A 15,968-nucleotide genomic window follows, 5' to 3' on the forward strand; every position below is an offset into this window, starting at 1 on the left:
AATTCATTCTGAATGTGTGGAGGTAACATATATATCCACTAGAATTCTGCAGAATACGTTGCTAGGGTGTGAAAACAGCCAAGATCCATGGATCCCCAGAAATACATCTCCAGGTGGTCAAGACATCAGCTGGCATCCTGGTGCCCGGGCATCTTCACTTGGCCGCAAGTGGTAGATAGGTAAAGGTAAAGGAACCCCTGACCATTAGGTCCAGTTGCGGACAACTCTGGGGTTGCAGCACTCATCTTGCTTTACTGGCTGAGGGAGCTGGCATACAGCTTCCAGGTCATGTGGCCAGCATGACTAAGCCGCTTCTGGAGAACCAGAGCAGCGCACGGAAACACTGTTTCCCTTCCCACCGGAGCGGTACCTATTTATCTACTTGCACTTTGACGTGCTTTCAAACTGCTAGGTTGGCAGGAGCAGGGACCGAGCAACGGGAGCTCACCCCGTCATTGCGGGGATTCGAACCGCCGACCTTCTGATCAACAAGCCCAAGAGGCTCAGTGGTTTAACCCACAGCGCCACCCGTGTCCCATGGTAGATAGCCAGGTGCAAAATGCGCCCGGGTGAATTTCAAACACTGGCGCTGATCAAAGGGCTGCAGCAGCGCCAAGAGCAAAGACGTTTGGGACTTCTAAGTTTAGAAGGGGGGTGAGAAAAGGGGAGGGCATAAAATGCATGTATGGAGAAGGGACAGATGTTTCTCTTCCTCAGACTGCAGCTCAGATGGGGGGGGGGCAAGATTCAGGCCAGATAACAGCATATTTAAGCCAGATTTCACTGTTGCAAGATGTGATGGTCCCCAACTCGGATGATCTTAAAAGGTATTTTAAAACTTAATGGAAGGCAAGATTGGTTTGGACTTAGTCTGACCCTTATGGTTTTGATCTATGGGCTACATTTAAAATGAGGCTGCATTTTAACCTGTATTTTAAATTAGGGGGTTTGATCCTATTATGTTTTTACTGTAATTTTACTGGTGTTAGCTGCCAGGAAGGGCGGGGCATAAATAAAATTTATTTATTATTATTATTATTATTAGCTGCTGTGGCTATGTGTCAGACTGCAGGACAAGGGATGAACCAGCATCCCTGGGAGGGAACAGCAAATCCGCAGCCCTCGAATGTACCCCAGATTAACCAAACTGCTGCAAGCAGAGACCCCCATTTTATAGTGGGGGGCATCTGCGCTTAACCTGGGGGCTTTGTGCTTCAGAGGGAAAGAATTGGAGCAGCAGGGGTGCCCATCCACAAACAGTAGCTCTTTGGAAAGCAATCTTGAAAGCCTTTGCTGCAGCTCTTGGAAACCACAGCGGACAGACAAAGAAGTATGTTTGCGTTTGTTAAAAAGCACCCCAAAATATTTTGTAGGAAGCAAAGCAAACCTCTCTTCTCCCCCAGGTAACCCAGTAAATGAACACACGCAATATCAATGAGTAGCAATGTAATTTCTCCCTTGACATAGCCTCTGGAACTCACCGCCACAAGGTGCCAAGACAGAAGCTTGTAAGTTGAAACAGCAGCACCCCCCAAAAAAGAGCAGCGTTGAGAGAGCCGCCTGCCAGGCCTCCCTCTCAGCCAAAGAGGCTCTGGTAGGTGTCCATGTGTCCCTGCACACTCTTGGCGATCTGCACCTCCGTCTTGTTCCGGTTGTAGTAGTCCAAGAAGAGCCCATCTGGGCTGAGCAGGTAGATGATCACGGTGTGGTCCACAATGTAGTCGCCGTCCTCATCTCTGGGGCCGGTGCTGGCGTAGACCCGGAAGGCCCGGCCCACTTCCCGCACCTGCTCTGGGGTGCCCGTCAAACCCAGGAGGCGCGGGTGGAAATCCCGGACGTACTTGGCCATCGCTGGCACGTCGTCCCTCTCGGGGTCGACCGTGATGAAGACGGGCTGGACTCTGGGCAGGTGAGATTTGCCGTCCAGCAGTTCCACCACGCGGCTCATCTTCTCCAGCTCCTCGGGGCAGATGTCCGGGCAATGGGTGAAGCCAAAGTAGAGCAGGACCCAGCTGCCCCGCAGGTCGGCCTTGGAGCGGGGCCGCCCCGTGTGGTCCAGCAGCCGGAAATCCCCCTGCCCGAGGGCCAGCTTCCGCAGCTCCTCAATGCGCCTCAGTTTCTCCTGCTGGAGCTTCTCTCTCCGCAGGTACAGCCAGCCGGCCAGGATGCCGCCACCAAAGAGGGCCGTGATGAGCAGTCGAGTCTTGAACGGGAGGCGGGGGCCAGACGAGGGGCTCTGCGGGGTCCCCTGGGAGAAAGACCTCCAGCCGGCCGCGTGCCGCTGTGTCCTGCTGGGGTGCGAAGCCCCTCTCGCTCCCAGACAGGCGCCCGGGGCTGCGGAGGCAGAAGCGCCCTTTTCCAAGGGATTCAGCAGAGATGCCTGCCAACCCGTGCCACCAACCAAAGATGCAAGCCGGCTGTGCCAGGCTGCCTGGAATCGGCACCTGGCTTGTTTGCAGAGAAACGGGCATCTTCTTCTCCCCCAAAGGTGGGAGGTCTGGCCTGGCACCACATGCCAGAGGCTCGGGCTGACAAAGGACCGAAGCATCCCGGACAAATCTGGAAGGAGAAAACCTTATGTGCTTAATAAATAATAATAATAATTTTTTATTTATACCCGGCTCTCCCCAGCCAAGACCAGGCTCAGGGCGGCTAACAACTAATAATAATAAAAAAGTTGATTAAAATACAATTTAAAAGATTAAGATACAACTTTAAAACATTAGGGTGCAATCTCTTCATAGGAGGAGAAAGGAAAAAGAGGGGGAGGGAATCAAACTAATTCTAAGCCAAAGGCCAGGTGGAACAACTCTGTCTTACAGGCCCTGCGGAAAGAAATCAGATCCTGCAGGGCCCTGGTCTCATGAGACAGAGTGTTCCACCTGGCCGGAGCCAGTGCTGAGAATGCCCTGGCTCTGGTTGAGGCTAATCTAACTTCCTTAGGGCCCGGGACCTCTAGGGTGTTGCTATTTATGGACCTTGAGGCTCTCCGTGGGGCATACCGGGAGAGGCAGTCCCGTAAGTACGAGGGTCCTAGGCCATGAAGGGCTTTAAAGGTCAAAAGCAGCACCTTAAATCTGACCCTGTACTCCACCGGGAGCCAGTGCAACTGGAAAAGCACTGGGTGAATATGCTCCCATGGCAGAGATCCTGTGAGGAGCCTCGCTGCAGCATTCTGCACCCGCTGGAGTTTCTGGGACAGCTTCAAGGGCAGCCCCGCGTAGAGCGAATTGCAGTAGTCAAGCCTGGAGGTGGCCATCGCATGGATCACTGTGGCCTGGTCAGGGCGGGATGGCCATCCATAAACAGATAGAGCTGAGTGTCATCAGCATATTGGTAACAAACCAGCACAAAGCTCCGGATAATCTGGGCAAGGGGGCGCATAAAGATGTTAAAAAGCATCGGGGAGAGGATTGCACCCTGGTGCGACGATATCTCCCTCCCTAGTGCTACCCTCTGTTCCCGACCAGAGATAAAAGAGCACACCATTTAGGGGCTATGCCCTGTATCCCCACATCGGCGAGGCGGTGGTCCAAAAGATCATGATCGACCATGTCAAAGGCTGCTGACAAATCTAAGAGAATCAGCAGTCCCAACTCGCTTCGATCCAATTCAGTTTATGCCCTTGCTTTTGTGGGGCGCACAGGGCTTTCCCCCTGCCTACTTTTTTCCCTCAACCAGCCTATGTTGCAGGTTGGACAGAGCCACAGCAACTGGTCCCCGGTCCCCCAGCAAACTTTGCGGCCGGGCAGGAGCTCGCACCGGCGCAGTGTGCAAGCTTTCGTGAAACACCAGGTTCTTCCTCAAGCTAGGTAGTTCCAAAAAAGGCAAGGAAGAATTGGAGAGCGCCTGAGCAGTGGAGCGATGTTAGACTGGAAATGCTAACAGGAGCTTTTATGAAATCTACCCTTACCAGGGAAGGTCCCCAGGGGAGCCGCTGCCTCTCAGCCAACCTCGCAAGATTGTTGTGAAGATAAAAATGGGGAAAACAATTGCATGCTGGTTGAGCTCCCTGGAGGGAAATGGTGGGCCATCAATACAATTAATAGCAATAATTAACAAGAAGCCTTCTGTTAAGGGAAATAGGGGTACACGGATCCTACCATTGGCTCCCAGTACGTTTCCGAGCACAATTCAAAGTGTTGGTGCTGACCTTGAAAGCCCTAAACGGCCTCGGTCCAGTATCCCTGAAGGAGCGTCTTCACCCCCATCGTTCAGCCCGGACACAGAGGTCCAGCACCGAGGGCCTTCTGGCGGTTCCCTCCCTGTGAGAAGCCAAGTTACAGGGAACCAGGCAGAGGGCCTTCTTGGTGGTGGCGCCCTCCCTGCAGATGTCAAGGAAATAAACAACTATTTTAATTTTAAAAGACATCTGAAGATGGCCCCATTTAGAAGCAAAGCTACAGGGAACCAGGCAGAGGTCCTTCTCGGTAGTGGCACCCGCCCTGTGGAATGCCCTCCCACCAGATGTCAAAGAGAACAACAACTATATGATATTTAGAAGACATCTGGAGGCAGCCCTCCTTAGGGAAGCTTTTAATGTTTGATGCATTACTGTATTTTAATATTTTCTTGAAAGCCGCCCAGAGTGGCTGTTCCGGGAAGCCCAGCCAGATGGGCGGGGTATAAATAAATTATTATTATTATTATTATTATTATTATTATTATTATTATTATTATTACCATTCATCTGGGAATATGGAATGTGAAACCACTGAGAAGGAGCACTCTAGCGCTCTTCTCCCAAAGGACTATGGGTGAGGAAGGGGGCAGGAGAGAAAGGCAGGCAGAGCAGAGAGATTTTACCTATGGGGTAGCTCATAGGTAGTGCAGCAGTTGAAGCTGGCCTGTGGGTGGCGAGTTCAAGTCCATCCCCTGCTGTGGATTCAGAAAGTCCAATTTCTTGGCCTCGTAGCTCCACTTTTGCAGCTCAGGGCAGTCACTCCGGGCGGCTTCAAGAGCCACCAAGGCACAGTCCCCAAACCCACCCTTTCCTCTCCACAGAGGCCATTCTCTGCCCACTGCAGTTGGAGGCAGCACTGCTGCTGGATCCCTGTTGCTGGAAACTGCAGGAGGAGAGAATCGCTCCTGTTCAGATCCTGCTGGACCAGGTGGGCCATTAGCCTGATCTAGTGAGGAGGATTTAAATTTGTATAATTGTTCTTTCCTAAGGCCCCTTTCTGGGGCGACCCTCCCCCTCCCCCTCTTCAAACAGGGTCCTAACTCAAAAAACCCTGGGAAGCCTCAAAGGTCTTTCGGGAACTGAGAGGGGGAGCAGATCCTGCTGGAGGAAGGAACGGGGTGCAATGTGAAAATGCCCCCCCCAATTTAACCCCTTCCCTGGGATGCTTTGAGGAGAAAGAGGCAAAGATCATGCGATCTCTGTGAGGATGTTGGCAGGCAAAGGTCTGCGAGGAAGAGACGCGGAAGTTGTCGCTCTCTTTCACCACCTTTCACTCTCTTTGGCTGGGTTTCTCCACCTGTCAACCTTCTGGCAGGCAGAAATTCAGCAGGTGGGGATTGACCCTCGCCATGGATTGCTTTGAAGTCATTTCTGCACCAGGGAAAGTAAAATTTAGCCCAGTTCCACCCCGCGCCCCACCTGTCCAGTAGCAACCTGAGACCAACTAAGTTAGATACTGGTATGAGCTTCTGTGTGCATGCACACTTCTCCAGATGGGTACGACTGGAAGGAATTTATTTTATTTCTTAACTTATTTTATTTTGTTTCGATTACGGCAGAGGAACACGGCTACCTACCTGCAACCAGAACCCTGCTCTCCTTTGCCTCTGATCCACTCCCTCCTTTTCCCAACTCAAACCTGGGGGGGGGGTTCCCTCTGATCTCCTCCCCCCCCCCCCCCGTGAACCAAGCAGGGCTCGGACCCCCTGCAGGCTCCCAATCCCCCCCCCCATGCAATGCATCCCGCTCCCCCATGCACCCCCTCTCCCCACGCAATGCACCCCCTCCTCCACGCAATGCATCCCCCTCCCCAATGCACCCCCTTCTCCCACGCAATGCAGCCCTCCCCTCCCCCAACGCACCTCTCCCCTCCCCCGCATCTGCTCCCTCCAGCCACGTGCTTCCTCCTTACTTCCGGGTTCTCCTGCCGGCGGACACCTTGGGCTCGACCTCGCCGATTCTGCGCATGCGTGCTTGGGTGTCCCGCCGGCTCCACCTCCTCGGTCCTCCCCTTCTCCCTGCCTCGCCTGTTCCCCGGAGCGGCCAGCGGAGGGAGCTCCAGCGCCGCGCGAGGGGGGGGGGAAATGGGCTGACTTTTTCTTTCTTTTTCTTTCCCCCCAGAATTAGTTGTTGTTGTTGTTGTTGTTGTTGTTGTTGTTGTTATTGCAGATTGGCTGTTGTTAAGGAGTTGTTGCACGCTTCCAAAGTATTATTAACTTATTGCACTTGCACCGTTTCTCCCCCTTCCTTGCATAATTTCACCTTGAGAGAGAAAAGGCGGTGCAAAGTAAATAATACTGTGGAAGCGTGCAGCAACTCCTTAACAACAGCCAGTCTGCAACAACAACAACAACTAATTATGGGAGGCTGGGCTGATCACCAAAGAATGGATGCTTTTGAATTCTGGTGCTGGAGGAGACTCTTGAGAGTCCCATGGACTGCAAGAAGATCAAACCTCTCCATTCTGAAGGAAATCAGCCCTGAGTGCTCACTGGAAGGACAGATCCTGAAGCTGAGGCTCCAAGACTTTGGCCACCTCATGAGAAGAGAAGACTGCCTGGAAAAGACCCTGATGTTGGGAAAGATGGAGGGCGCAAATAGAAGGGGACGACAGAGGACGAGATGGTGGGACAGAGCTACCAGCATGAGTCTGACCAAGCTGCGGGAGGCAGTGGAAGACAGGAGTGCCTGGCGTGCTCTGGTCCAGGGGGTCACGAAGAGTCGGACACAACTAAATGACTAAACAACAACAACCCCCTTCCTTGTCTAGTTTTGCACAAGCCCTGGTCGATTCAACCCTTGGGCCAAACAGAATGAGAAGGGGGGGAAAGCTTTCCCCCCTGGATAGGTTTGCAAAGGAGCGATGGGGGACCTTGCAGGTGATGTCTGGGAGTGGGTAAGAATAAGAATAAGAATAAGAATGATACCCCGCCTATCTGGCTGGGTATAGGGATGTGGGTGGCGCTGTGGGTTAAACCACAGAGCCTTCTGGACCATCTAGAGGGGCTGGGAGCTGGGGGCACTGTCATACAGTGGTTTCACTCCTTCTTCCTGGGCCATGTTCAGAAAGTGGTGGTGGGGGATGAGTGTTCAGACCCCTGGGCTCTCACTTGTGGGGTGCCTCAGGGTTCCGTCCTCTCCCCCATGCTTTTTAATATCAATATGAAGCCGCTGGGAGAGATCATCTGGTGGTTTGGGCTGGGTGTCCAACAATATGCTGATGATACCCAGCTCTACCTTTCTTTCAAATCAGAACCTATGAAGGCTGTGAAGGTCCTGTGTGAGTGTCTGGAGGCTGTTGGAGGGTGGATGGTGGCTAACAATTTGAGGTTGAATCCTGACAAGACAGAAGTACTGTTCTTCAGGGACAGAAGGCGGGCAGGTGTGGACTCCCTGGTCCTGAATGGGATAACTGTGCCCCTGAAGGACCAGGTGTACAGCCTGGGAGTCATTCTGGACTCACAGCTGTCCATGAAAGCACAGGTTAATTCTGTGTCCAGGGCGGCTGTCTACCAGCTCCATCTAGTACACAGGCTGAGACCCTCCCTGACCGCGGACTGTCTCGCCAGAGTGGTGCATGCTCTAGTTATCTCCTGCTTGGACTACTGCAATGCGCTCTACGTGGGGCTACCTTTGAAAGTGACCCGGAAACTGCAATTAATCCAGAATGTGGCAGCTAGACTGGTCACTGGGAGTGGCTGCCCGGACCACATAACACCGTTCCTGAGAGATCTGCATTGGCTCTGATACGGAGGGGGGGCATGCATTTCTTCACCCTTCCGCCGGTCACCAAAGGGTCTGAGGCGATGACCTCAAGGGCACCCAGCCCCACGTGGACCCCTCAGCCCCCACACTGTTGCACAAGCACCGCACTCTACCCCAAGCCCCATAAATAAAGTGCCTTTTCCCTTTTCCGCTATTAGGGGTGAAATAAGCCCCAAACCTTATGCCTTCCCTCCTGCTCTATCTTTACTATGGGTCGACCGTATGAAGCTGTATTCCCTATCCTTTCAATGGGTGCATTCTACCCAATCAGAACCATGCATTCGCCTTGCAGAGCTAGCTCAGCGAGCCCCTGCACGCCTCATTTAACCTCTTGACAAGCTGCTGACAGCTCCCTGCTGGGAGAACAATGGAACCGAAACTTGTGAACTCCTAAAAGTGTCAAATCTTGCAACAATGTATCTATTTTGTTTCCGACCTCAATTATCAATATAAAATGGACTAAAATCTTTAAAAATTTGTATAAAATCAACCACAACTCCGATTTTCTTGCTTTTGGTGCCAATCAGCTCAATCTCTCCAAGACTCCATGACACCTCCCCTGCCCTCCATGATCCCTTAAGCGAGGTGTCACATACTCTCAGGAAGACCCTAATCCTGTCAAATCACTCTGCCAAGCCTTTCCTCCGGACAATGCCAGTACATGGACCATTGTCTTCTCATCACCTGTACTCAGGATGTGCTTATCTGCGCATATCTCCAGCTCTGCATATTCCCCCTCCCTCCTCCATATGTTAATCCTGTGTAACCCAACCTCTTCTTAATGTATTCATGATGTAACTGGGATGTGTTTTGCACTGTATTCTGGGACATGGAGGGAAGTTTCAAAAGTTCATGTCACCCCTTTCTTGCTGTTCAATCTCGCCTTGAACCTGTTGCACAATAAACTTGGATCTTCTGCAGCTTGCTCCTGTCTCCGGCTGAGCTCATTTTCCTCCGCAGGGACCTGCGGACTTAGTCCGACGAGCTGGGTGGCAGAGCAGCCTCGCACCCAGATTTTACCGTAACAGCTCCCAGTACATTTCCGAGAACAATTCAAAGTGTTGGTGCTGACCTTTAAAGCCTTAACGGCCTTGGTCCTGTATCCCTGAAGGAGTGTCTCCACCCCCATTGTCCAACCCGGACACTGAGGTCCAGCTCCGAGGGCCTTCTGGCGGTTCCCTCCGTGCGAGAAGCCAAGTTACAGGGAACCAGACAGAGGGCCTTCTCGGTGGTGGTGCCTGCCCTGTGGAACGCCCTCCCTTCAGATGTGAAGGAAATAAGCAGCTATCCTATCTTTAAAATACATCTGAAGGCAGCCCTGTTTAGGGAGGTTTTTAATATTTAATGCTTCACTGTTTTTAACACTCGATTGGGAGCCGCCCAGAGTGGCTTGGGAAACCCAGCCAGATGGGCCAGGTATAAATAATAAATTATTATTATTATTATTATTATTATTATTATTATTATTATTATTATTATTATTTAAGAATGAGACTGTGAGTTTATCTTAATCTTCTGCATATACCATTTGCTACATTTCTTAAATGTGACAATTTTGTGCTATAGAAGGAGGTGAGTGACATATAAGAGGACACAGGGAGTTAAATTCTGAGGCGAGAGGAACCCGGAAGCTGCTTTAAGACCCAGAAGTGGTGAAAAGCAATATATATTATGTGTTCTAGGATTATGATAATATTTTATTCTCTTATTGATTATGCTGTTTTCAATGTGCATTTTATATTTCCCCTCCTTTAGCAATGTTTTCTTCTGAATGAAGCTGAACTGTGACATCCCCCCCAAAAGAAAAAAATCCCAGGAAAGTATTTGTTACAGAAATTACAAGGCGGGGTGGGGCACATCTTTAAAGTTGTTAAATGTTACAAATATTATGCCTGAATGTATCCTTTTGGCTTGACAGCTCAGGGAAGATACCTAGCTTTAAAAAATCATATAAAATCAACTCCTTTGCCAGTTTCCTCCATTCCAAAGCTATTTTACCCTTGGAAAAAGGACTCTTTTTTCCTGCCACCTGTCGGACTTGTGTTCAACCGAGCTCCTCCGATGATGGTTAGGTAATGACCTGAGCCTTTGATGAGGCTCCAGGCACACTCCCCATTCAGCAGAGTGTCCAGCACGCAGGGAAGGACGAGAAGTTTATTAGCTACATTGCTAAAGAGTTTTATTTCTAACTACGCAGACAGAAACGAAATATACATGCTCTCTCTGTGAATGCAGAGAGCAACTGAAAAACAAAGGAACAGGAAACAGTAACATCACATCTGTCTCCTGTCTTCCGTGAGACTTCCAACAGTCTGGAATGTCTCTGGAATGCAAAACAGAATCTTGTGACTCCAAGAGCACGGCACAGTGGCAACACACAGAAACCAGCACCACCTCCCCAAGGGTAAAGATGTGTAGACACACCTCCTACCCCAGGAAATGCCCAGAGGTGACAATTGCTGGGCTCACTGTTAGCCAAGGGAAGCCAAATCTCATCACCAGACTTGTCTCAGGCTGCAGACATGCAAAGGAAGTTCTGTTGTCCTTTTGGGTGGTGGGTACTTGAGACATGTTTGCCTCTGCTAATCTTATACTTGGGTGTTGCCCTGACATATCTACCTATGCTAATCTTCTGGAACCCTCCCCTTTCTGATGTTTTAGTGATGTAGCAATGATGTATTGATGATGCTGTGCAAACTGTATCTTGGGATTTGGTGGGAAAGTTTTAAAAGTCAATGTCGCCCCAGGGTCAGAGTTCCCTCACTGCTGTTTGAACCAGTTGCACAACAATAAAGGATCTCAGTCTACTGACTGCTCTTTGCTCCGAATTGCTTGGCTGGAATTTCCTTCATTTACTGACCGCACAGACCCGCGGAGGACTTGTACCCTGGCGAGCTGGGCTTCTGAGTAGTCTCTCAACCCATAATTTTCTTTAACATGTTGAAAAGTCCTTTCCCATTCCCAATATTGACTGCCTGTGATAAAATCGTTGGACTCTTATCTCCTCCTGGCTCCTGAGTTTATTGGCCAGACCTAGGAGTTTTTATAGCCTTTGGGGGTATACAGTGGTACCTTGGTTTATAACCACACAGTAGTACCTTGAGTTAAGTACTTAATTCATTCCAGAGGTCCGTTCTTAACCTGAAACTGTTCTTAACCTGAAGCACCATTTTAGCTAATGGAGCCTCTTGCTGCTGCCACGCTGCACGATTTCTGTTGTTGTCCTGAAGCAAAGTTCTTAACCTGAGGTACTATTTCTGGGTTAGCAGAGTCTGTAATCTGAAGTGTATGTAACCTGAAGTGTATGTAACCCGAGGTACCACTGTAATCCATTCTGGAAGTCCGGTTGTAAACCAAAACAGGTTGTAACCCAAGGCATGCTTTCGCCAATGGGGACTCCCCCCCCCCAAAAAAATGGGTTGTAATCCAAAAAAAGGGACACAGACTTCGGCGTTTGACTTGGTTGTAATCCAAAACGGTTGTAATTCAAAGCGGTTGCAAACCAAGGAACCACTGCACAACATTTGGTGCCGTGACTCAGATAAATCAAGGCTTTCTTTGAGCCCACCCAGCTGTGGGTGCCTGAACCGAGGGAGCCGTGGGCTGTGGCTCCGTGTCTCGGCCAGCTGTGGGCACCTCAAGCAGGCAGCAGCAGGCTCCCAGCTCTGTGAATGTCTACGTATTGTCTCTATCTCGGCCAAGATGGACTGAGGCTGTGAGGAAAGAGGGGAAAGTTTTCCCGCTTTGTGTTTTGCTTGAAGGCTCCTCTCCGGCTGAGGGCTGGGGCTGCAGAGATCAGGCTCTCTCCCCCCTTGGCACAACTGCGAGTTCACTGCCCAGGACTGGCGGGGTGTGCAGCTGAGGGGGGCATTTATTTATGAGTCTTTTCTTTCTATAGGCTTTCTCACTGTCGGCTTTGCTGGCCACCAGTCTTTTTTCAAAAGGCTTTCACCCCACCTTTTATTTTATCTGCAACATGTCAGAAGGCAGGGAGTCCCCCTTGTGTACAACTTAAGCAGGAGGGCATAATGGGGGGGTCACACTCACAGGAGGAATGGACTCCATTACAAGGCATGGTGAATAATTTTGGCAAATTCAAATGCAAATACGGTGGAGCGATGAACCCCAAACAAGTGAGAACTCCCTGCGGACAGGCCCCCCCCCCGGGCTCGTGGGACCTGGACCTAACCAACCAGGTCTTTAGAAGCATGACAAAACACCGTGGATGTTCAGAGCAGTTTGCATAGGCAGACTCCTGGATAGCAGTCCTGAGAGAGAGCCCTACAGAAGTTGAAAGGACAGTATTGTACTTCGCTGATGGTGCAGTGGGTTCTGGAGGAGGCAGAAGTAATCAAACCCCAAAAGAAAGAGCACTTTTCCAGAGGAGAGGAGAAAATGAAAGAACCGACCTGGCCCCCAATGGCTCCCATATCAGCCTTTAATTGGCCAGACCTAGGTGTTTTGATAGCCTATGGGGGCATACAAGACCCGGGACCCGAGCCTTCTTCCCTTGGGGGTTCCCAACACACACAGAGGCAGCAGGACTTCTTCAGTAATAGTTTACTGAGCTTTGAAAGCATACAGTTCTCACTGGGTCTCCAGTGATGCACAAAACTTAGTTCCCGAGAGCAAATCCAGTTTCAGCAGTAAAAAAATACAGCACACAAGATATCTAAGTCAGGCACACAAACCGGCAGAAGGGAGCAAGGGAGGAAAGAGGCTGGAAGGACACAGGGCAAAGGATGTGTGTCTTTTGCTTCCTGTCGCCTGGGAGGGAAGTCAGCAACTCGAAATCTGCAGGGGCTTCACAAAGCAAAGCTTTCTGCCGGCTGCTTCCAGACAATGAGCATCCTGGAAACACACCCTGTGATCTGTGGTGTGTTGCCATATCCATTGTTTTTGAAAGGTTATCACGATGTGGTCAAGAAACCAGTATTGGACAATATATCGCCCAGCCCTCACTGACCACCAAGTAATCCAGATAAACCCTCTCCCCTTCTCTATTGAAAGATAGATTACATCTTCACATACACAACGTGTGTTAAAGACCGATTTCCTCCTGAGTTCATTTCTGTGAAGAAAAGAGTGGACTCTGAGAGGAAGACCTCCAACACTCCATACATCCAAATGGGTTCTCCCATGTGAGAGTCCCGGGATGTTCCTTAAACACTCCATTGTAAATAAAGCACTTTTTGCAATCCTTTCATTTAAACTTCTTCTCCTCTTTGAGTTTGTTGATAGTTAGAAGGGTTTCAACTCCTAAAGTTCTTCCTGTCTGTGAGTCTGTTGATCTAGAATTTCCACTAGGACTGAACCTCTATCTACTTTCCTGATATTTATAAGGTTTGGCTTTTGTGTGAGTTTGTCTGACTGAAGCGCCTTCCACAGTCCATACATTTAAACAGTTTCTCCCCTGTGTGTCTGCTGATGTTTTCTAAGGTGTCCATTCTGCCTGAAGCTCTTTCCGCACTCCATGCATTTAAATGGTTTCTCCCCTGTGTGAGTCCGTTGATGTTTTCTAAGGTTTCCATTATCACTATATCTCTTTCCACACTCCATACATGTAAATGGTTTCTCCCCTGTGTGAGTCTGTTGATGTATATTGAGGTGTCAACTCTGACTGAAGCTCTTTCCAAACTCCATACATTTAAATGGTTTCTCCCCGGTGTGACTCTGTTGATGTGTTCTAAGGCTTCCATTCTCACTGAAGCACTTTCCACACTCCATACATTTAAATGGTTTCTCCCCGGTGTGAGTCTGTTGATGTATATTGAGGTGTCCACTCTGACTGAAGCTGTTTCCACACTCCATACATTTAAATGGGTTCTCCCCCGTGTGAGTCCATTGATGTGTTCTAAGGCTTCCATTCTCACTGAAGCACTTTCCACACACCATACATTTAAATGGTTTCTCCCCTGTGTGAGTCCGTTGATGTGTTCTAAGACTTCCATTCTCACTGAAGCACTTTCCACACTCCATACATTTAAATGGTCTCTCCCCTGTGTGAGTCCGTTGATGTTTTCTAAGGGTTGCATTGAAAGTAAATCTCTTTGCACACTCCATACACTTAAATGGTTTCTCCCCGGTGTGAGTCCGTTGATGATTATTGAGGTGTCCACTCTGACTGAAGCTGTTTCCACACTCCATACATTTAAATGGTTTCTCCCCGGTGTGAGTCCGTTGATGTGTTCTAAGGCTTCCACTCTGACTGAAGCTGTTTCCACACTCCATACATTTAAATGGTTTCTCCCCCGTGTGAGTCCGTTGATGTGTTCTAAGGCTTCCATTCTCACTGAAGCACTTTCCACACTCCATACATTTAAATGGTTTCTCCCCGGTGTGAGTCTGTTGATGTATATTGAGGTGTCCACTCTGACTGAAGCTGTTTCCACACTCCATACATTTAAATGGTTTCTCCCCTGTGTGAATCCGTTGATGTTTTCTAAGGGTTGCATTGAAAGTAAAGCTCTTTCCACACTCCATACACTTAAATGGTTTCTCCCCGGTGTGAGTCCGTTGATGATTATTGAGGTGTCCACTCTGACTGAAGCTGTTTCCACACTCCATACATTTAAATGGTTTCTCCCCGGTGTGAGTCCGTTGATGTGTTCTAAGGCTTCCATTCTCACTGAAGCACTTTCCACACTCCATACATTTAAATGGTTTCTCCCCCGTGTGAGTCCGTTGATGTGTTCTAAGGCTTCCATTCTCACTGAAGCACTTTCCACACTCCATACATTTAAATGGTTTCTCCCCGGTATGAGTCCGTTGATGTGTTCTAAGGCTTCCATTCTCACTGAAGCACTTTCCACACACCATACATTTAAATGGTTTCTCCCCTGTGTGAGTCCGTTGATGTTTTCTAAGACTTCCATTCTCACTGAAGCACTTTCCACACTCTATACATTTAAATGGTTTCTCCCCTGTGTGAGTCCGTTGATGTTTTCTAAGACTTCCATTCTCACTGAAGCACTTTCCACACTCCATACATTTAAATGGTTTCTCCCCTGTGTGAGTCCGTTGATGTGTTCTAAGGTTTGCATTGAAAGTAAAGCTCTTTCCACACTCCATACATTTAAATGGTTTCTCTCCTGTGTGTGTCTGTTGATGTATATTGAGGTGTCCACTCTGACTGAAACTCTTTCCACATTCCATACATTTAAATGGTTTCTCCCCTGTGTGAGTCCGTTGATGGTTTCTAAGTTGTCCATTATCACTAAAGCTCTTTCCACACTCCATACATTTATATGGTTTCTCCCCTGTGTGAATCCGTTGATGTGTTCTAAGGTTTGCATTGAAACAGAAGCTCTTTCCACACTCCATACATTTAAATGGTTTCTCCCCTGTGTGAGTCCTTTGATGATTTCTAAGGGATTTATTATCACTAAAGCTCTTTCCGCACTGCATACATTTATATGGTTTCTCCCCTGTGTGAGTCCGTTGATGTCTTCTAAGGTCTCCATTCTTACTGAAGCTCTTTCCACACTCCATACATTTATATGGTTTCTCCCCCGTGTTATTCTTTTGATGTGTTCTAAGTTTTCCATTATTGCTAAAGCTCTTTCCGCACTCCATACCTTTAAATGGTATCTTCCCTGTTGGAGGTCGTTGATGTGAACTATCTGTGCTCATTCAATGAAGCATTTTCCACATTTTAATTTCTATTCCTAATGAAACGAAAGGTGCACCATTCCCTGGAGTTTTGACTGTCTTCTCCATCCCCTTCTTCAGAGTGGGAGGAATGGAAATCCTGTTGGGTTTCAAGGAAGAGAACAAAGGGAAAGAGAACACATCAAGCTCCATTAGCACCTTCTCCTATTTCAGCGTCTCCTACACTCCCTCACCTCCTACCCATGCTCCCAAATTTTAGGAAATGAAGTTGCCATGTCAAATGATAGTAATTTATGAGCAACCTTCAAAATCTTCAATCAATGTTAATAAAGCAGCTTGATTTTTTAAAGAATGATGTGCTGTCTGATCTCGTGCCTGTCTTCTGATGCAGGACTATCCTAAAATGACA

At 49.0% G+C, this 15,968-nt stretch overlaps 2 protein-coding genes across 5 annotated transcripts in view; both read right to left on the bottom strand.

The window, feature by feature from the left end:
- Positions 1–1,435: 1,435 nt before the first annotated feature.
- Positions 1,436–6,166, bottom strand: SCO2 (synthesis of cytochrome C oxidase 2). The gene is given in 3 exon segments (XM_081929208.1): positions 1,436–2,548; positions 2,550–2,574; positions 6,096–6,166. Coding segments are annotated over 3 exon segments (1,053 nt in total). The 5' UTR covers positions 6,152–6,166; the 3' UTR covers positions 1,436–1,576.
- A 7,153-nt stretch (positions 6,167–13,319) lies between these two features.
- LOC309378613 (uncharacterized protein) overlaps positions 13,320–15,968 on the bottom strand; it is a 53,275-nt gene continuing 50,626 nt past the window's right edge. For all 4 annotated transcript variants that reach the window (XM_081927010.1, XM_081927013.1, XM_081927012.1 and 1 more), the window contains one exon: positions 13,320–15,698. In XM_081927010.1, the coding sequence (XP_081783136.1) occupies positions 13,559–15,580 (2,022 nt within the window). In that variant the 5' untranslated portion in view covers positions 15,581–15,698 and the 3' untranslated portion in view covers positions 13,320–13,558. The remainder of the gene's footprint in view (positions 15,699–15,968) is intronic.

This window comes from Podarcis melisellensis (genome assembly GCF_964234715.1).
Source record: "Podarcis melisellensis genome assembly, chromosome: 10".
Lineage (NCBI taxonomy): Eukaryota > Metazoa > Chordata > Lepidosauria > Squamata > Lacertidae > Podarcis > Podarcis melisellensis.